The 17,574-nt window shown below is 58.4% G+C and overlaps 1 protein-coding gene across 4 annotated transcripts in view; it reads left to right on the top strand.

The window, feature by feature from the left end:
* PRR5 (proline rich 5) overlaps nt 1-2,792 on the top strand; it is a 50,824-nt gene extending 48,032 nt beyond the window's left edge. For all 4 annotated transcript variants that reach the window (XM_087868635.1, XM_045780082.2, XM_045780085.2 and 1 more), the window contains one exon: nt 1,483-2,792. In XM_087868635.1, the coding sequence (XP_087724761.1) occupies nt 1,483-1,958 (476 nt within the window). In that variant the 3' untranslated portion in view covers nt 1,959-2,792. The remainder of the gene's footprint in view (nt 1-1,482) is intronic.
* The last annotated feature ends 14,782 nt before the right edge of the window (nt 2,793-17,574 follow it).

Genomic DNA, 17,574 nt, shown 5'->3' with positions numbered 1-17,574 from the left:
CAGGGCCCGGGGTCCCTCCTTCAAGAACTGAAGGGGACCTATCAGACAGCACACATGGTAATGTGATGACTCCCCTGAGAGCCCCACAGAGGCTTGTGTGTTCCCAGTGAGGTCACATCTGTGTTCAATCCTGAAAGGCAAGAAGAGTTGGCCAGCCGAGGACACAGCACGTGCAAAGGCCCAGAGCCCAAGAAACCTAGCCCAACCTTGTTTGGGGAATTGCATGGGAGGGGAAAGAGGGGAGGTGGTCATGCCTGGGCATCCTGGGGCTGCCAGGCAGAAGCCTGCCACGTTGCCCCTTTAACAGATGGCCCATTGGTTCATTCACCTCTGTAAACTGAGCACCTACTGTGTGCCTGCCCCTGTTCTTGGCCATGGGGGATCAGCAGAGACCAAGCCCTACCCATACCCAGGGAATGCAGACCAGTGAGTAAATAATCCCCAGATGAGTCTCCAGGTAGACCCATACCCCGGTGATATGAGGGCCTTGCAGGGGAGGCCAGACTGGAAGTGACTGGTGAGCTGAAGGAAGAGCCAGGCCTGGGGAGAAATGCACAGAGAACATCCTGGACTAGGGGGCCAGAGGCACAAGGGCCACCTGGGAGTGCCCACCTGCCTGCTGCTATAAAGCCCAGCCACCAGGCAAGCCCCTGCAGCCGGAGGCGAACCATATGGACTGCAGGCCCCCGCCTTCTGTCTCCTTCTCTGGAAAGGCCCCTGAGCCACTCTCTGTGCTCAGCCCTGCCACACAGTGGTCACTCTCTGGAACTGCAGGGCCCTGAGTGGGAGCCTGAAATCTGAGCCCCCACCCGGTCCAGCCTGGTCCAGCCACCACGGCCATCCTCTCCTGCCCGCCCCGCTCTGAATAAATCCCCAGCCCCGGCCTCACGTGAAAAGACCCTTTGTCATCCTGCCCCCGTGCTGGCACTTAACCACTGCCTGACCTGTGGCCCACCCATGTGGGTTTGTCATCCTCCCCATGCACCCTGGGACTCCAGGTCCCAAGCGGGAGGAACTGTGTCTGCCTGGGAAAGTGCTGGCACATAGGAAGTGCCGCGGGTTTTCTTGGGGAAACTGAGGCACGTGCACATTTGAACTAAGCAGTTGATTTGAGCACCACCACCATCCCCAAGCCCAGCTCCTGCCTATCCAGGGTGAGGCTGGGACCAAGGAAGGAAGGAAGAAGTCACATAGGGACAGACCCAGTGTCAGAGCTGAGGTGGGAACCTGCGTGCCTCTCCCTCACTTGCCGGGGTGTGGGGGCCAGGCCAAGGATTTGCACCAATTGGGCTTTTCTCTGTAGCTGCCCTTTTGTGCGGAGCAAAGCGCACAGTAGGTGCTGACTAGCCTCTGGCCCCCGGAAGGGCTGGGAACACACAGGCACATGGGTGCCTAGGTTTGCCAAGTGGCCATCTCCCACCCTGGCCCCTGCCCCCCACCCCCCCGCACCGTGCCTGACACTTTGTCTGTCTGTCTCTGCAGAGAAGCACTTTCTGCGCCGCTCCCGCTCTGGGGATGTCCTGGCCAAGAACCCCGTGGTGCGCTCCAAGAGCTACAACACCCCACTGCTGAACCCCGTGGCAGAGCACGAGGCCGAGGGAGCAGCAGCCGGAGGCACCGGCATCCGCAGGCACTCGGTCTCGGAGATGACGTCCTGCCCCGAGCCCCAGGACTTCTCCGACACGCCTGGCCAGACTCCCCCTGGGGCCTTCAGACCCTCTGCGGGCCCCCAGTCGGGGCCCTGCCCCAGCAGACTGTATCCCCCCGCCCAGCCCCCTGAACCTGGCCCGGGCATGGCCCGCAGTTCCCCGCCCTCCTCCAGTCCAGAGAACCTGGTGGACCAGATCTTGGAATCTGTGGACTCGGATTCGGAAGGGATCTTCATTGACTTCGGCCGGGGCCGGGGCTCGGGCACAACCGAGTTTGAGGGGGCCGGGGGTCGGCAGAGCATCGTGTGACGGCCTCGAGTTTTTACTGACCCCGTGTGTGTGCCTGTGGGGTGCGTGTGTGCAAGAATTTTTTTACTCTGTCCTGTCCGGTCGGCTGTGGGCCCCAGCCATGTTGCCATTCCCGAGTCTTTGTTGGAAAAAGCGTCACCACCGGAGCCCCTGGCCCCGCTCCATTGGCCGCTGCACCTGCCTCATGCGGGTCACCAGGCGCACTGGTCCACCCTGTGTGCACGGAACAGACCTGGCCACCACCCCCCCCAGCCTGCCCCAGCCCGCCAGCGTCCACACCCACGGAGACTGAATCCTGTGGCTCAGCCAGACCTCCAGAATGATTCCCAGAGCAGTGGGGGTCGGTAGCAGACCCGCCTTCCCCCTTCCCACTCACCTCAGGCCACAGCGTGACCCGTGTGTGCGTGTCCCACACCCTCCGCGCAGCCTGTCCTCACTCTGCTCGGGCGGCCGTGGGCAGGAAGAGGCTGGAATAAAGCTGTCTGCCTGGATCCCGAGCTCGTGTCTGCGACACCAGGCCCCAGACATCTTTCCCTGGTGTTCACCCTCCGATTTCCCCTCACCTCGCTGGGGCCTCCCCTCCCTGCTCCCAGGAAGGGCGGGCTCCTAGAGTCCAGTTTGTCTGTCCTGTCCTGACAGTGGGGCCCAGAGGCCCCAGAAGGCAGAGCTGGAAAGCTGGGTAGCCTCTCAGGAGTGGCTGGGACCATGGTGGGGAAGGGGCACGCTCAAAGGGTCAGGGGTCAGCGTGGCGCGCAGGGGGAGAAGGGCGTGTGAGGTTTCTTCTGGGCTGGGGGAGGGATGTTCTTTGCACCCGATTAAAAGCCAACCCTCTGACTCCGAGGTGCTCAGCTCTCGTGGAGTTAAGTTTCTGTTGGAGGTGGGGAGAGAGTACCCTATAAGAAAATGAAAGGATAGACCAGCCCCCCCCCCCCGGAACAGGCCTAACCAAAGGGGGCTGTGAGGTGGTCAGGGAAGGAAGGCTGATGCCTCACCCCATGCCAGATCGCAGGGGCCACCAGCCCACGGGGATCCGCCAGAAGAGCCGCCTGCGTGGATGAGGTCCTGTCTGCTAGGGGACCGGAGCCAGGAGCCCTGCTTCAGTTCACGATGCACGCGTGGGGTGGGGCGGTAGAGCCGGAGGGAGCTCGGTCTTGGCGTTTGTGACGTGGGAATGTACGGACTTCACGAGCTCCGTGGCCACTCGGCACTCGGAAGGGGCTCCAGGAACAGGCCGGCGGGGCCCAGGTAGGGCTCAGCTGGGCAGCGGGGAGAGCAAGTGTGAGTGACCTCAGCCTCCGGGGAACTGGGCCTAGGGGCTGGAATTGGGCCGGAAGCCTGTCCCTGGTCTGAGAACCAACAAGAATGGCCATTGGGCTGGGCTAATGGGGCTGAGATCCCTAAGCAGCCCTCCTTGGCTCCCAGCTCCTTCATGGAACCCAGGATAAGCCTGGAACCAGGTAACGGGGTGGGGAAAGGGGGGTGGGACCATTATCAGCAGGGTCCCGTCAAGGCAGAAGGGCCAGGCAAAGGGCAGAAATGGCAGGGACCCGTCTGGGCTCTGCCCTCGTTGGGGTGCTGGGCCCTCTGTTATGTCCCCACTTCCTAGTGTGAAGAGCTAGGAGATCTGGCATCCCAGGCCCCTGGGGACTCCAATGGCCTTTGTGGGGACCCCTGAGCTCTTCCCCAAATCCTGCCCTGGGTGGAGGGTGGCCCCATACGCCAGCCAGTGGGGCCTCACCTGTGACGGGGAGGCTGAAGCCCCGGGAGGGCGGGTGCCGAGCCTGGGTCCCGAAGAAGCCAAGGGGCTGCTTCCGCTGGGGCTGCCCCCAACCCCTGCCCCACGCGCCTTAAAGGAGCAGCTCGTCATCTGGGCTAGGAGCAGGTCTATGTGTTACACCCAGCCTTGGTGAGAAATGTTTAATGATAATCTGCATCAAAACATCTTGTTATAAATTGGTAAATCACATGTGAAAAATCAGGACCAGGGATTACATAAATCAGGATAAAGGACCTAATGTGGTAGACCCCCCAAACCCACAGGACATTTCACGCACAGATGTGTGGGCCTTGGCCACCGGTGTCCCCTCCAAGAACCAAACTTCCTTACAATGAAGGTCACATCCCTGATCAGGTCTCACTTTGGCCACCAGGGAGCTCAGGCCAAGCCCCGAGCTGGCTGTGGTCAGTGCAGGCCTATGGTTCTGTGTCTGCCCCAGGGGCCTGTGGTCCTCCCACCCCACCCACCCCCTGCCTCCAGCCTCTCCACCTGTCCCCTCCATGGGACTTGCCACTGAAAGTGCAGGGGTGCAAACGGGTTGTGGGGCCAGAACCTTCTGCAGGGGTTCCCGTAGTGGAGAAACCCCTATGTACATCTGCAACCCCATGGCCTGGAAGAGAGCTGAGCCCTGGGAGACCCACTCAGATTGAGGAGTCCGTGATTAGTCTGCCCTCCACGAGGAGGCCGCCTGTCCTGGCCCCGCCGAACCCCGTGGTTGAATGAATGACATCATTGGTTAGTGGTCGATCTGCCCACGGCATCACCAGGGAACCTTCTCCAATGGAGTGCTTCCTATGCAGCTCCGGGGCTGGGGTGTGAGAAACCGTCTTACTGTTCCTGTCTTTGTCTGTTGTAGGTTCTCCGGAGTTCCTCCCCTCCTGCCTCTCAGGTGTGGGGTCTCAGGCCCAGCCCACACCTGCCGATGCCGACTCTGCATTTCAGCCAGATCCCGGGGGATCCGTGTGCCGGAAGCCCTCTCGTTCCGAGGCAGGTGCTCCTAAAGTCTGAAAGGGAAAGTCCTGCTAAATAGTCAAAGTCGCCACAAACCCGCCCAAAAGCAGGCCGGGGAGCGTCGCGGCTGCGGGAATGGGACGCCTGCTCTGCCCGGCGACCTCAGGGGATGAAGAGGACGGTGATGGGGTTGCAGGGGCCACAGAGGGTCCCGCAGTGGGAAGATCTGGTGGAAAACCAAAAAATGGTCTTTAAAAACTCATCTGGAGAAACCCCTGTCTGCACGACAGAGCGGGGTTCCCACACTCCATCCCAGGGGGTCTTGACGTGGTCTGTGTGACTCCTTCAGGCACTTGAGAAGCCCAGGGACACTTCCTTAGAATAGTGTTTTTGCAATAAAATACGTAACATCACAAAGGAAGCCAACTCTGTTGAAACCACGACGTCCGGCCCATCTTTAAAGTGTGTGAATGGTGGTGTCCACGCGTCTCCACGGACGGATCAACAGCCGGACAGCACGCGGGGCCCATGCTCACCGGGACATCAGAGCAGTCAGGAGCAGAGATGACATTTCGGGGTCTCAGCATGGCCTGGGTGTGACGTGAGCCTCTGGTCTTTGCTGGGGACAAACCTTGGGGGCTGCTCATGGCGCTGGGCTTCGCCGACGGCGCTCTTCACGGGAGGGAACGAACAGAGCTGCCGTTGCTCGTCCACGAGTTTTCGGCGCCCGAGTTTCATCCACCAGCAGCTCAGCGAGTCTGAACCAACAGTTCACCTCTGAGGGCAGAGGGACTCCAGAGCGCTCTCCCCTGGGAAACCCCACCGTGGGGCCTCGGACGCCCAAGGCGAATTGTTCAAGGCGCTGCCGGGCTTCCTCGGTGGGGCCTGGATGGGCCTGCCGGCCTCCCCTTCCACCGGAGTCCCTGGGACCCAACACTTCAGAAAGTGACGGGTCCTCCACCTGTCACCCTAGACACCGCCTCGCCCTCTTGCCTGTTCTACGGCCCCTGCTAATCCGTCTGGGCTGCCTGTGTCCCCAGCTGCACCCCCGGCCAGTCGGGTCAGCGCTGGGCCGCCGGAGGGGCTGCCCTCCCATTGCCTGCCCGGAGCCCCCAACGGCTGCCCGGTGCCCGGGGCGGGAGTGCCCCGCTTTGTGGCCTGGGCTGGAAGGCCCTTCGTGGGGAGGCCTCTGTAGGCTGCCTCTGGCTGCCGGCTCCCCACGCTCGACTCCCTCCTCCGTGGATGTGTAACACTCACACCCATGCACGCATAGGCACATGTGTGCACACACACACACACAATCACCTCCATGAGGCCCGCTGCTGCTTCCTACCTCCACCTCCACCCCCTTCTCTGCTTTCCCTAAGCCTGGACCTGTCTGCCCGAGTACGAGAGGCTCCCAGGTCCCTGTGGGGAAACCTGGCCCAGCCTCCCCCAGGCCCCACCTGCACCTAAGGCCTGTGACATTCCTACCACACCGTGAGCCCCGGAAGGCAGCCTTGTGCTAATCCGGCTGAAGACATAGGGAGCTCCACGGCCCGGGCTGCCCGCCTGGCTTGCACCCCTGGAATCCAGGAGGGGTGAGAGTAAAATGAGGGTCCCCTCCTGGTAGAGGACACAGGATGGGAACAGTGGGCAACTGGAGCCCAGGCCCCAAAGCAGGACTCATTCCTGCATTGCATTCTCCCTGAACATGCCCAGTGCACCAAAGCGTTCGGGACAGGGGGGCTTTCGAGGACCTCCCCTGGGGGAGGGGGGCCTGCAGGAGAGCGGTTCCACCCTCACCGCCCCGCACGCACCCCTGCATTCCCCGTTAGACTTCAGATTCCCCTCCGGCTCATGCTCATCGATGCAGAGACAATTCTGTGTGTGTGTGTGTGTGTCTGTCCCTGCCTGTCTCTGTCTCTACCTCTCTCTGTCTCTCTGTCTCTGTCCTGCCAATGGCACGCAACCATCCTGGTCCCGCCCCTTCATCGTCTCCCTCTTTTCTGGCTGAAAAATTCAGCTCAGTCCCTTGGTCTCAGACTTTCATACCCGGCCTGTCATCCTTCTTAACAAAGGTCCTTCCAGGCACCAGGAGGCACCTACTTCCGGAGACAGGAGAACTGGGTGTGGGCAAAGTCATCTCTGGGGGCCAGGGGAGAATTTTGGCGCAACAGCTCTCCTGGCCCCCAGGGACGTCACGCTCTTGCTCTGGGCCAGCACTGCGCGTCACCCTCCCGTCCCCGTCCCCAGGGCTGGCTGCTACCACCCATCCTATTTCACAGGTGGCAAGGCACAGGCTCCAAGAGGTGTGAGGCCGGCAGTGGGGTAAGGGCGGCGGTGCCAGAGCTCGGTTCCGGCTCTGTCCCATTGCAGAGATCTGGTGGCCGCCAGCCTGAGCATTTGGGGATGGGGACGTGGGACCCGTGGCTGGGGACCTGTGCCCCCCCACCCGGGGCCTGGCTTGGGGAGGCCCCGTCCAGCAGGTGTCTGCTGGATGAGCTGAATGGCACAGGAGCCCCTCAGAAGAAAGAAGGCCAGGCCAGAGGGAGCCTTGGTTCTTTTCTTGGAAAAGGTAGATGGAAATCCTACGGTATTTTTAGCCCCTCTCCACACTCCCCCTCGTTTCCTTCATGTCGTCCCAGACTTTGGTTCAAAATGGCACTGGCATTTCTGCCTGGATTCGTTTTTGGATGGAGCACGCCGCGAACACGTGGGTTCCCCGCTGGGGGGTGGGAACACCCGCGTGCGGGACTGGCACGGCCTCCAAACTTGACAGGCGAACGGGCACACACCGCCAACACGTCCCAGTCTGCTCGGGAGCCTCACTCTGTGGTCCGGCCCTGAGCAGCTTGCAGAGAGGGCCTCCCTCGCCAGGGTCCCCGCTTCCTCCCCCAGCACTCCAGGGGCATACTCAGCCCTGGCATCTGTCCTGGGTCCCGGTCTGTCCCCAGGGTTCACTCAGCATCCTGAGCATGTCCAGGGCCACTCTCTGCCCTCCTTGCCCCCAGAGAAGCCCCTAGCCCCGTGGGCCAGCCCCTCTTTCCCCCTGGCCCTGCCTGTAGCTGGGCTGGGCCTTCCTGGGGCTTGGTCTGGGCGGGCCTGGCAGGGACCTGGAGAAGTGGGATACACCCTTTGGGGCCTCAAGTCCAAGCCCCCCGGGGGGTCTGCTCCTTGGTCTGTTCAAACCTCGGGTGGATGGGTGTGCCCAGCCCGCCAAGCTGTCCACTGTGATTGCTGCCGCCCATTGCTGCTCCTGGCAGCCGGGACAGATGATGCAGGACCCAGTGGGTGGGAGAAGGCCACACCATGAGCCCTCGTCCTGCCCAGGAGGGGCCGAGGCAACCGCCCCTCTCGGGGTTACACTCAGATTTCATCGCTGTCCCATCCCACCGAGGACCTGTGCTCCCAAGGATATAGGTCCCACATGTGCACACACAACAGCCAACATTCTCCCCTCCCCCCTGCAGGAGTTCCAGAATCAACGTCCCATGTGCCTGGAAGCAGCCATCCTGAGACCCTGGGAAGCCCCTGATCTTACGTGCAAAGAATCCATCCAGGTTCCCCTGGCCGCCTCTTGGTCGGGGGCTGGGAGCTGACTCAGGTGTCCTCCTGGCACAGGAGCCCCCCCACCCCTCACCCTCCCAGCTGCCACTGCAGCCTCAGGGAAAGGGAACGCTTGAGGCAGGCAGGGCCACTCATCCACTCGCCCCCGCTGCTGAAACTCCTCTCCTTCTCTCTGCGTCTCCGTGGCCTCCCCAGGCTGTGTGTGCCCTGCTCGCCTCCAGCCCCAGGCTCCAGATGCAGGGCCTCACCGCGGGAAGGTTCTCCGGCTTGTCCCCACCTTGCTATCGGCGCCTTCGCCAAGGTCTGGGCTATTCTGTCTCAGCTCTCAGCCACGCACACAGGCATTCACATACACACGCACACACCTACGGACACCCGCACACACGTGCACTCACAGTCACACATTCACGTGGCTCTGGGAGAGAGGCCTCCTCCCCCCTCCCCAGAGACCCTCTGCCCAGTGCCATCTCAACAGAGGGGTAGAGGAATGGCTGTTCAAGGCATCTGCCTGCGTTCACTGAGGCTCTGTGCCTTCGTCAGGTCCGGCCACGGAACAGATATCACAGGCTGGGGGCCTGAAGCAGCAGATATCCATCTCCCACACTTTTGGAGGCTGGAAGCCCGAGATCCGGGGGCCCACACTGCTGGGTTTCTCTAAGGACTCTCTTCCTGGCTTGAGACGGTCACCTTCTCACTGTATCCTCGGGTGGCGGACAGAGAGCTCCTCCGTGTCTCTCCTTCAGGACACTGGGGCCGGGGCCGCACCCTATGACCTCATTTAAGCCTTAGTTACTTCCCTGGAGCCCCCATCACCAAATATAGTCGTTCTGGTGGTTCAGGCTTCAACATACAAGTTTTCAGGGGACACGTTACCCTCCATAGCACCCTGATGGGGGTGATGGGCCCGTTCCCCAGGCAGCAAGACCCCCAAGCCCATCCCAGAAGTCAGAGGAGGGTCACCATGGGGCCACGAGCCCAGCCCGGTCACGGGAGCTCTGCCCACACTGTGGCACTTGGGGAAACTGGGGGTGTCTCACTGTAGCTTTCCTAGTGCCTTTGGCTACCTGCACCCCTTCTGAGAGCTAACATTTGCTTTGGGGTGTGTGTGTGCGTGCACCCCACCACAGCCACCACTAGCAGGAGACCTCAGTGGGGATGGCCTTGGCCCACGAGGCGTCCTCCGAAGTGCCCACTTTGCTCTCTGTGATGTCAGTGTCTAGAAGGACTAGCTCCTGCTTTTAGGAAGGAACCGCTGGGTGCTGGGTGGCCAGAGGCCCAGGAATCACAGGAGGGAGGACACCTGTGCTCTGGAGGGAGAGAGAGGAGGGGTTCCCTCCGGTGGTGGAGCCTCCTGAAGCCGAGAGTGCCCCCAGCGAAGGAGGGGAAGACTCCAGGATAAGGGAGAAAGGCTGGGAGAGCCGTGTGTGCCTCCAAAGACCAGACTCATCTGTGATTGCCCATTTGACTGTGAAAGTAGTATTTGGCCTACGACTTAAAAGAAAGGCTGCCGGGTATAAACTCAGAATGGCTGGGGGTGGGGACTTGAAATGATATCTGCATGCTGATAGCAGCATGATTCACAGTAGCCCGAAGGTGGGAGCAACCCCGTGTCCAAACCAAACGTACTCCATCTGCACAATGGAACATCATTCAGTCCTACAAAGGAAGGCGATCCTGACACCTGCCACAACATGGATGAACCTTGAGGACGTTCTGCTCAGTGAAATACACCAGGCACAGAAGGACAAAGGCTGTAGGATTCTATGTTATATGAAGCCCCTAGAGTCGTCAGAGTCATAGAGATAAAAAGTAGAAAGGTGGGCGCCAGGGGCATGGGGAGGGGAATGGAATGCTAGAGTCTAATGGGGACAGTTTCAGCTTTGCAAGATGAAAAGAGTTCTGCCCACTCACACCATGCAGTGTGAATGTACTCCACACTCAGAAAGTGTTCGGAAGGACTGAGGGAGGACAGAAGGGGGAAAGGAGGAAGAAAAGAAGAAAGACCTCACCTCTGCTCTCCGCCTCCTGAGCACTTGGAAAGCCCACACTTCTTTGTCCCCCTGTGGCAGGCGGGGCCACATGACCAGCTCTGGCAAATGAGTTCTATGCAGAAGGGACATGGGGCCCTTCGGGGCTGCCAGGTGGGGACTCTCCAGAGTTCGTTTCCCCTCTTCATGGTCATTGGCAGCATTCCAGATGGGACCACTCTGCAAGGTGACGTCTTGGGGGCTGCAGACATACAGTGTGAATCAGGAGTAGACCTAAGTGTGTGGGAGCCCCTGAGACTGGGGGATGTTTGTTACTGTGGCATAACCTGGCTTGACCTGACTGATACACTCCTCTTTCCCAAATACTCTAGAGGAAAGTGCTTCGTGAATGGGGAGAAGGCTGAGTGGGATATGCTGTTTTGTGTGTTTACGTGTATTGTGAGCCCCCCTGGGTAGACCTGGGACCCTGGGTTCTCATCCTGCATTGGTCACTACCATGCTGTGTGACATTAGGCAAGTCCTCCATCCTCAGCTCCCGGCATCTGTAGCAAAGATTTTTCCAAATATCAAATTCCGTGACCTTGATGATATTTCTGCTCTTGTCCATGCACTGTGGACACATGTGAATGTAAGATTGTGAGCTCCCAGACAGCGGCATCCCTGATTAAACAGCTCCGTGCAGATGACAATGCGTTGGGCAGACAAGTACTTAATGGGTTTTGACCTGAAAGTGATAATGGCTTAATAATAAACGGATGGTCTTACCCCAATAACGCTTTTCTTCATTGAATGATGTGTTTGCTTAGAGCTCAGAACTGCTTTAACAGGCTGTAAAAAGCTATAAAAATGTAAAGTATCATCCACATTATCACAAGAAGAATTTCTCATGCTGACATTTCTCTTTTCACTATGGGGATTTATGTCAGCCTGTGTTTGGCGGGGGAAGAGGAACGTAAGACAGGAGGATGTGGAATCAGGCAGGGTTCTCATTGGCAAGCAGCCGAAGCGGATTCTGGCTGATTATAGAGAAGGGGTTCGTTAAAGGATGTTGGGAGATCCCAGAGTTGTCAGGAGGTGGGAGGGCCAACACTGAGGGACTCTTCCCTTCCAGGAATGGTGCCTCAACCCACCCCAAAGGACAGACCTGATGGGAAAATAGCTGCTGCAGCAGTCCCTGCACTGGGACACCCCACTGCGCTGAGATGCCCCCACTGCACAGAGACACAGTGATCACACAAGATGCTCCCGCTGCACAGGGACACCCCCACTGCACAGAGACACAGTGATCACACAAGATGCTCCCGCTGCACAGGGACGCTCCCACTGCACAGGGACGCTCCCACTGCACAGAGATGCTCCCACTGCACAGGGACGCTCCCACTGCACAGAGATGCTCCCACTGCACAGGGATGCTCCCACTGCACAGAGACACAGTGATCGCACAAGATGCTCCCGCTGCACAGGGACGCTCCCACTGCACAGGGACGCTCCCACTGCACAGAGACGCTCCCACTGCACAGAGATGCTCCCACTGCACAGGGATGCTCCCACTGCACAGAGACACAGTGATCGCACAAGATGCTCCCGCTGCACAGGGACGCTCCCACTGCACAGAGACGCTCCCGCTGCACAGGGACGCTCCCACTGCACAGAGATGCTCCCGCTGCACAGGGACGCTCCCACTGCACAGAGATGCTCCCACTGCACAGAGACACAGTGATCACACAAGATGCTCCCGCTGCACAGGGACGCCCCCACTGCACAGAGACACAGTGATCACACAAGATGCTCCCGCTGCACAGGGACGCTCCCACTGCACAGGGACGCTCCCACTGCACAGAGATGCTCCCACTGCACAGGGACGCTCCCACTGCACAGAGATGCTCCCACTGCACAGGGATGCTCCCACTGCACAGAGACACAGTGATCGCACAAGATGCTCCCGCTGCACAGGGACGCTCCCACTGCACAGGGACGCTCCCACTGCACAGAGACGCTCCCACTGCACAGAGATGCTCCCACTGCACAGGGATGCTCCCACTGCACAGAGACACAGTGATCGCACAAGATGCTCCCGCTGCACAGGGACGCTCCCACTGCACAGAGACGCTCCCGCTGCACAGGGACGCTCCCACTGCACAGAGATGCTCCCGCTGCACAGGGACGCTCCCACTGCACAGAGATGCTCCCACTGCACAGAGACACAGTGATCGCACAAGATGCTCCCGCTGCACAGGGACGCTCCCACTGCACAGGGACGCTCCCACTGCACAGAGACGCTCCCACTGCACAGGGACGCTCCCACTGCACAGAGATGCTCCCGCTGCACAGGGACGCTCCCACTGCACAGAGATGCTCCCACTGCACAGAGACACAGTGATCGCACAAGATGCTCCCGCTGCACAGGGACGCTCCCGCTGCACAGGGACGCTCCCACTGCACAGAGATGCTCCCACTGCACAGGGATGCTCCCACTGCACAGAGATGCTCCCACTGCACAGGGACGCTCCCACTGCACAGAGATGCTCCCACTGCACAGGGATGCTCCCACTGCACAGGGATGCTCCCACTGCACAGAGACACAGTGATCACACAAGATGCTCCCGCTGCACAGGGACGCTCCCACTGCACAGGGACGCTCCCACTGCACAGAGATGCTCCCACTGCACAGGGATGCTCCCACTGCACAGAGACACAGTGATCGCACAAGATGCTCCCGCTGCACAGGGACGCTCCCACTGCACAGAGACGCTCCCACTGCACAGAGACGCTCCCGCTGCACAGGGACGCTCCCACTGCACAGAGACGCTCCCGCTGCACAGGGACGCTCCCACTGCACAGAGATGCTCCCACTGCACAGGGACGCTCCCACTGCACAGAGGTGCTCCCGCTGCACAGAGGTGCTCTCACTGCACAGGACGCTCCCACTGCACAGGGACGCTCCCACTGCACAGAGATGCTCCCACTGCACAGGGATGCTCTCACTGCACAGAGATGCTCCGGTTGCACTGGACTGAACCCACAGCCGCCACCAGAACTGATACCAGTCATGCCCTGGGTACTTGTAGTCACTGCAGCCTCCCCCACCCCCTACACTACACATTGCCCAGCTGCCCTTTCCACTGTAATATATTTCAGGACTGGCTCCTCCCTAAGCACGTACATCGCAATGGTGGAGCCTAAGTCCCTGTCTGGGCCCTCGTTGCAAAGGAGGCTGGGTAAACCCGTTGTCTGGCCACCTTGCACAGAGAGACTAGGAAGAGTGGGAATCCCAGTGTAGCAGGGGCGTGTGAAAGGTGCCCAGGGCCAGAGGGCACAACCAGTGTCCCACCATGATGTCAAATAGGGCATCAAGAGTGTGGCCTGCTCAGACGCAAATCAAAAGGACTTCAACAATTAGGTCCAAACGATCCCAGAAAACACGGTGGGGGTGCTCGTGGGTTTTTTGCAGTTCGCAGTGAATGCTCACAGCCAGATGCATTTGCTCTGAAACGCTAGGAGGGTGGGTGGGACACCTGCCCTGAGCTGGCCTGACAGCTGCAGGGAAGGCCCTGGCCTCGCTGGGTCTCGGGGCCAGCCCGTGAGCGAGAGGAGTAGGACGTGATCTAGATCCCGTTAGGCTCAGTCCAGCTGCCGCGCCCACACTCAGCAGGGAAATCCTGGTTTCGAGGGTTTAATAAGGTTCAAAGCAGAGCAAGTCTTGGCTCAAGCAGCTGGCAGGAAGAGTTAATTTGCGAGAAAACAAATGTGCAGCCGAAGACCTTGGACCAAAGGATCTTTATTTCCTCCTTCCTTCAAGCTCTCCAACCCCCAGTGCTTATTAATGTGGAATTTGCTTCTTGGGGGAGAGCCAGATCTCCGACTTCATAAACATTTGTAAGAGCAAATTTAATAAAGCCGGGAATAATGCCATTCAGATGTAATTCCTTCGTTTCGCATTATTATTCTTTGTCTTTCTATTGCAAGGCATTTGAAATGCACGGCATTACAGCAACAAAAGGAAATGAGTAACTGGTGGCTTGCTGATTACACACACTTGGGGAAAACAGAAGAACCTAACTGGGGACCCGCCTGGGGTTTGCTGTTCCTTTCTGTTTCTCTTTCCTTTTACCATGAACGGCGGAACACACCTGCATTGTTTCCCCGTAATCGTTCTGTATTATTCTTTATTGTATGTATTTTATTATTACTAAGCTATAGTTGTGGAATCTGTATGAGATTTTCACAAACGCAAATGCGGGGAGGGTGGCTTGCCCCTTCCATGTCTTAATACCGTGAAATTAGGGGCGCCAGCCGCACACCCACTGGAGGATATTTTCTCTTCTGTCCCAAGTTGCTTTTTAAAACAGAAAACCTGCAAATTGTCCGTCTTCCGTGGGAGACCATCTTGCATGGATACCGAAAGAAGACGTTTTCCTCCCAAAAAGGGAAAGAGGAACAGCCTAAGGCACTAGATAGACAACCAGATCAAGGGTGTGAGTCTCGGCTTGAATCAAGTCCTTGGTGTCATTGTCATGTTTTGAGAGCGAAGTAGTTGGTGTAGAAATAGGCCCATTTCTGCTCCATCCGGAAGCTCAGACACGTATGTGGGGGACAAGCGAGCACCGCAGTCCCCTCTTCGCTACCTGGAGACCTTTGGGAGCAAGGAGGGCACATATAAATAATACGCAGGTGTACTGTGTTAGTGGAACAGGCCGGTTGGTGAGGTTGGGTTACAAATTCTTTGCACACAAAAAGGCAGCTGCGTGGGTGATGATGTCCCCGGGGCAGGGGGTACAACAGCGCCCGGCTCGGGGGCCCCAAACAGACCAGGTGTGGCCGCTCCCTGCGGACAAGATGGTAAGGCAGGGAGATGAGTGGCAGTGACGCAGGAAAGGGGTTTCTTTCAGGGAGGCCGACGCCGGGGAAACAGCGCACTGACATCTTTTTTTTTTTTTTTAAAGATTTTATTTATTTATTTGACAGAGATAGAGACAGCCAGCGAGAGAGGGAGCACAAGCAGGCGGAGTGGGAGAAGAAGAAGCAGGCTCATAGCAGAGGAGCCTGACGTGGGGCTCGATCCCAGAACGCCGGGATCACGCCCTGAGCCGAAGGCAGACGCTTAACCGCTGTGCCACCCAGGCGCCCCAGCGCACTGACATCTTAAACACTGTCCCCAAAGAGCCGAAAAGACGTCCAGGTTTATATCGGCAAAATGGGGGGCGAAGGTCAGTGGGTCCGCGCAGGTGGGCGGTACAGGTCAGGTCGGTCATTGTCCCGGGCTCAGTCACCTGGGGGACTTGCTGGCTCAGGGGGGACCACGTGGCTGGAGGGGTAGTTTTGGCTCCCATCAGCGGATGCTTTGCCTGCAGGGTCTTCTGCCTGAGTAAGAGATATGCTGGGAAGAACTTACTCAGAAGGTACAGACCGAGGTCAGCATGGAGGCCGTGGGAACCCTCTTTGAACGCTAGAAGGAAACTGGGGTCATTCTTTCATTCACATTGATTGGGGCTGGTGCAACTCTGAGCCAGGCAGGGAGCAAACAGCCTTGCAGCCCTGGCCTGCCATGAAATGGCAACAACCAGCGGCTAGAGCCGGGCACTGGTCCCGTCTACACTAATCCATATTCATTTATTTCAAGGTTATCATTAGCAAAACTGGCAGGAAACTGACTGTCTTAACTTTGGGGAGGATAAAGTCTTGCTCTAACTCCCTTCTTACCCCTGGAACGGTTATGTGTCTTAGACTCAGCCAATCAGAGGCCTTCCCTGGGGTTTTTGTCCACTAGTGCTATCAGGAGAGAAACTCTGCAATTTGGTTAAATGGTATAAGGGTGTGTTATCAGAGGATGCTTTGGGTTGCAAGAAATAGAAAACTCTAAACTAACTTAAACAATGACAGAATTTATTGGTGTATCAAACTAGAAAGTCCAGAGGAAGGGTAGCCTTCAGGACAGGTTTGATCCAGGGGCTCTTCAATGTCACCAAGGACTGAGTTCCTTGCCGTCTCTGTTTAGATCTCTTGGCCTGTAGCTCTTTGTGGTCGCAGGATGGCTTGGTGTTTCTAGTGCACCAAATTTCCTCATCTAGGTTGGGGGAAAGAAAAGCAGAAAGCAGGATTTCTTTTCCCCCAACTATTCCAGCTGGACTGGCCTGAACTCCTCGCTGTGGCATGAAGAAGGCCTGTGTTGACAGGCTTAGGCTCACTGACTTTGAGAACCTTATAAGCATCACCCCTTAAGAGGGGTGATATTATGCTGACTGGCCTCTGCAGTCAGAACGCCCCCTAGAGGTGGGGAGAGGTCAGGATGCCTGATGGATGATCCTGGGGGCTGCACAGTGGCTACTGGGCACCCCAGAGCCCATCACACGGTCGGCCAGCAGCTGTTCCAACCCCCATGCAAAGCAGCCTGGGATTGTGGAGCTGCTTGTCCCTTCCCACCTCTTCTCCCCCCAGAAGGGAAGTGGGGAGAGGGGGAGGGGGAGCACTGGAGCTGGGGCACATCACTGTCTCATGAAAGGATCCTCTGGCTGCTGTGTTGAGGCAGATCAAAGCGGCCAGGGCAGAGCACGGAGGCCCTGCAGGAGGAGGTTGCCACATGAGCCATGTGAGAGGTGCTGGTGGCCTGATCTCTTTGGGCCAGCTTGGGGGAGAGAAGTGGTGACACCATCATTTATTTAGAAGTAAGAGCCATCGGGGCTTGCTGAGGGACCACATATGGGAGGTGAGAGCTGGCGAGGAGCCAAGGATGACCCCAAGGGTCTGGACAGCACCAGCTGAGAATGAGATAGGAAGCCCAGGAGAGGAGCTGGAGCTGGCCACTCATGGAGATGTCAGGTGGGCCATTACAGGCAGTACTCTGGTCAGGAGACAGAAGTTAGGGATCATCAGGGTATAGACCATACTGGAAGCAGGATGCCGGATGATATCCAAGGGAGTGTAGGCAAAAAGGGGGTGTAGACTAGGCCCTGGGGTGTAAGGGTGTGTGCCCTCAGGGCAGGGATAGTAACTGCTCCCATGGACAGAAATGCAGCCCTTGTCCCGGTATGATCCTTTAGAGGCCCAAGTCTTGGTCACACTGCCTCCTCCAGGAAGTCCTCCGAGCTTCTGAGCTCAATGTAGGGTCCCCACCACAGTCCAGGGAAGGCAGCTCTTGGCCCAGAAGACGCTTTGGTAGATTTTTATTGAATGTTTCCTCTCAGTTCTTTGTAAATCTCCCTGCTCCGCACCTGACTTTGCATGTCCCTAAAATGGGAAAATGGATCAGCAAGGACAGTGTCAACCCCAGGGGTGGGTGCTGTGCCAAGTAGGGGCTTGAACAAGGCAAGACTCAGGGGCGCCTTCGGAGCTAAGGAAGGGGGGCTCGGAGCTC

Source organism: Ursus americanus, chromosome 17 (assembly GCF_024610735.1).
Source record: "Ursus americanus isolate L20-20 chromosome 17, mUrsAme1.1.p, whole genome shotgun sequence".
NCBI lineage: Eukaryota > Metazoa > Chordata > Mammalia > Carnivora > Ursidae > Ursus > Ursus americanus.
The sequence above is the reverse complement of the archived record's forward strand: the minus strand, read 5'-3'. Positions and strand labels throughout refer to the sequence as shown.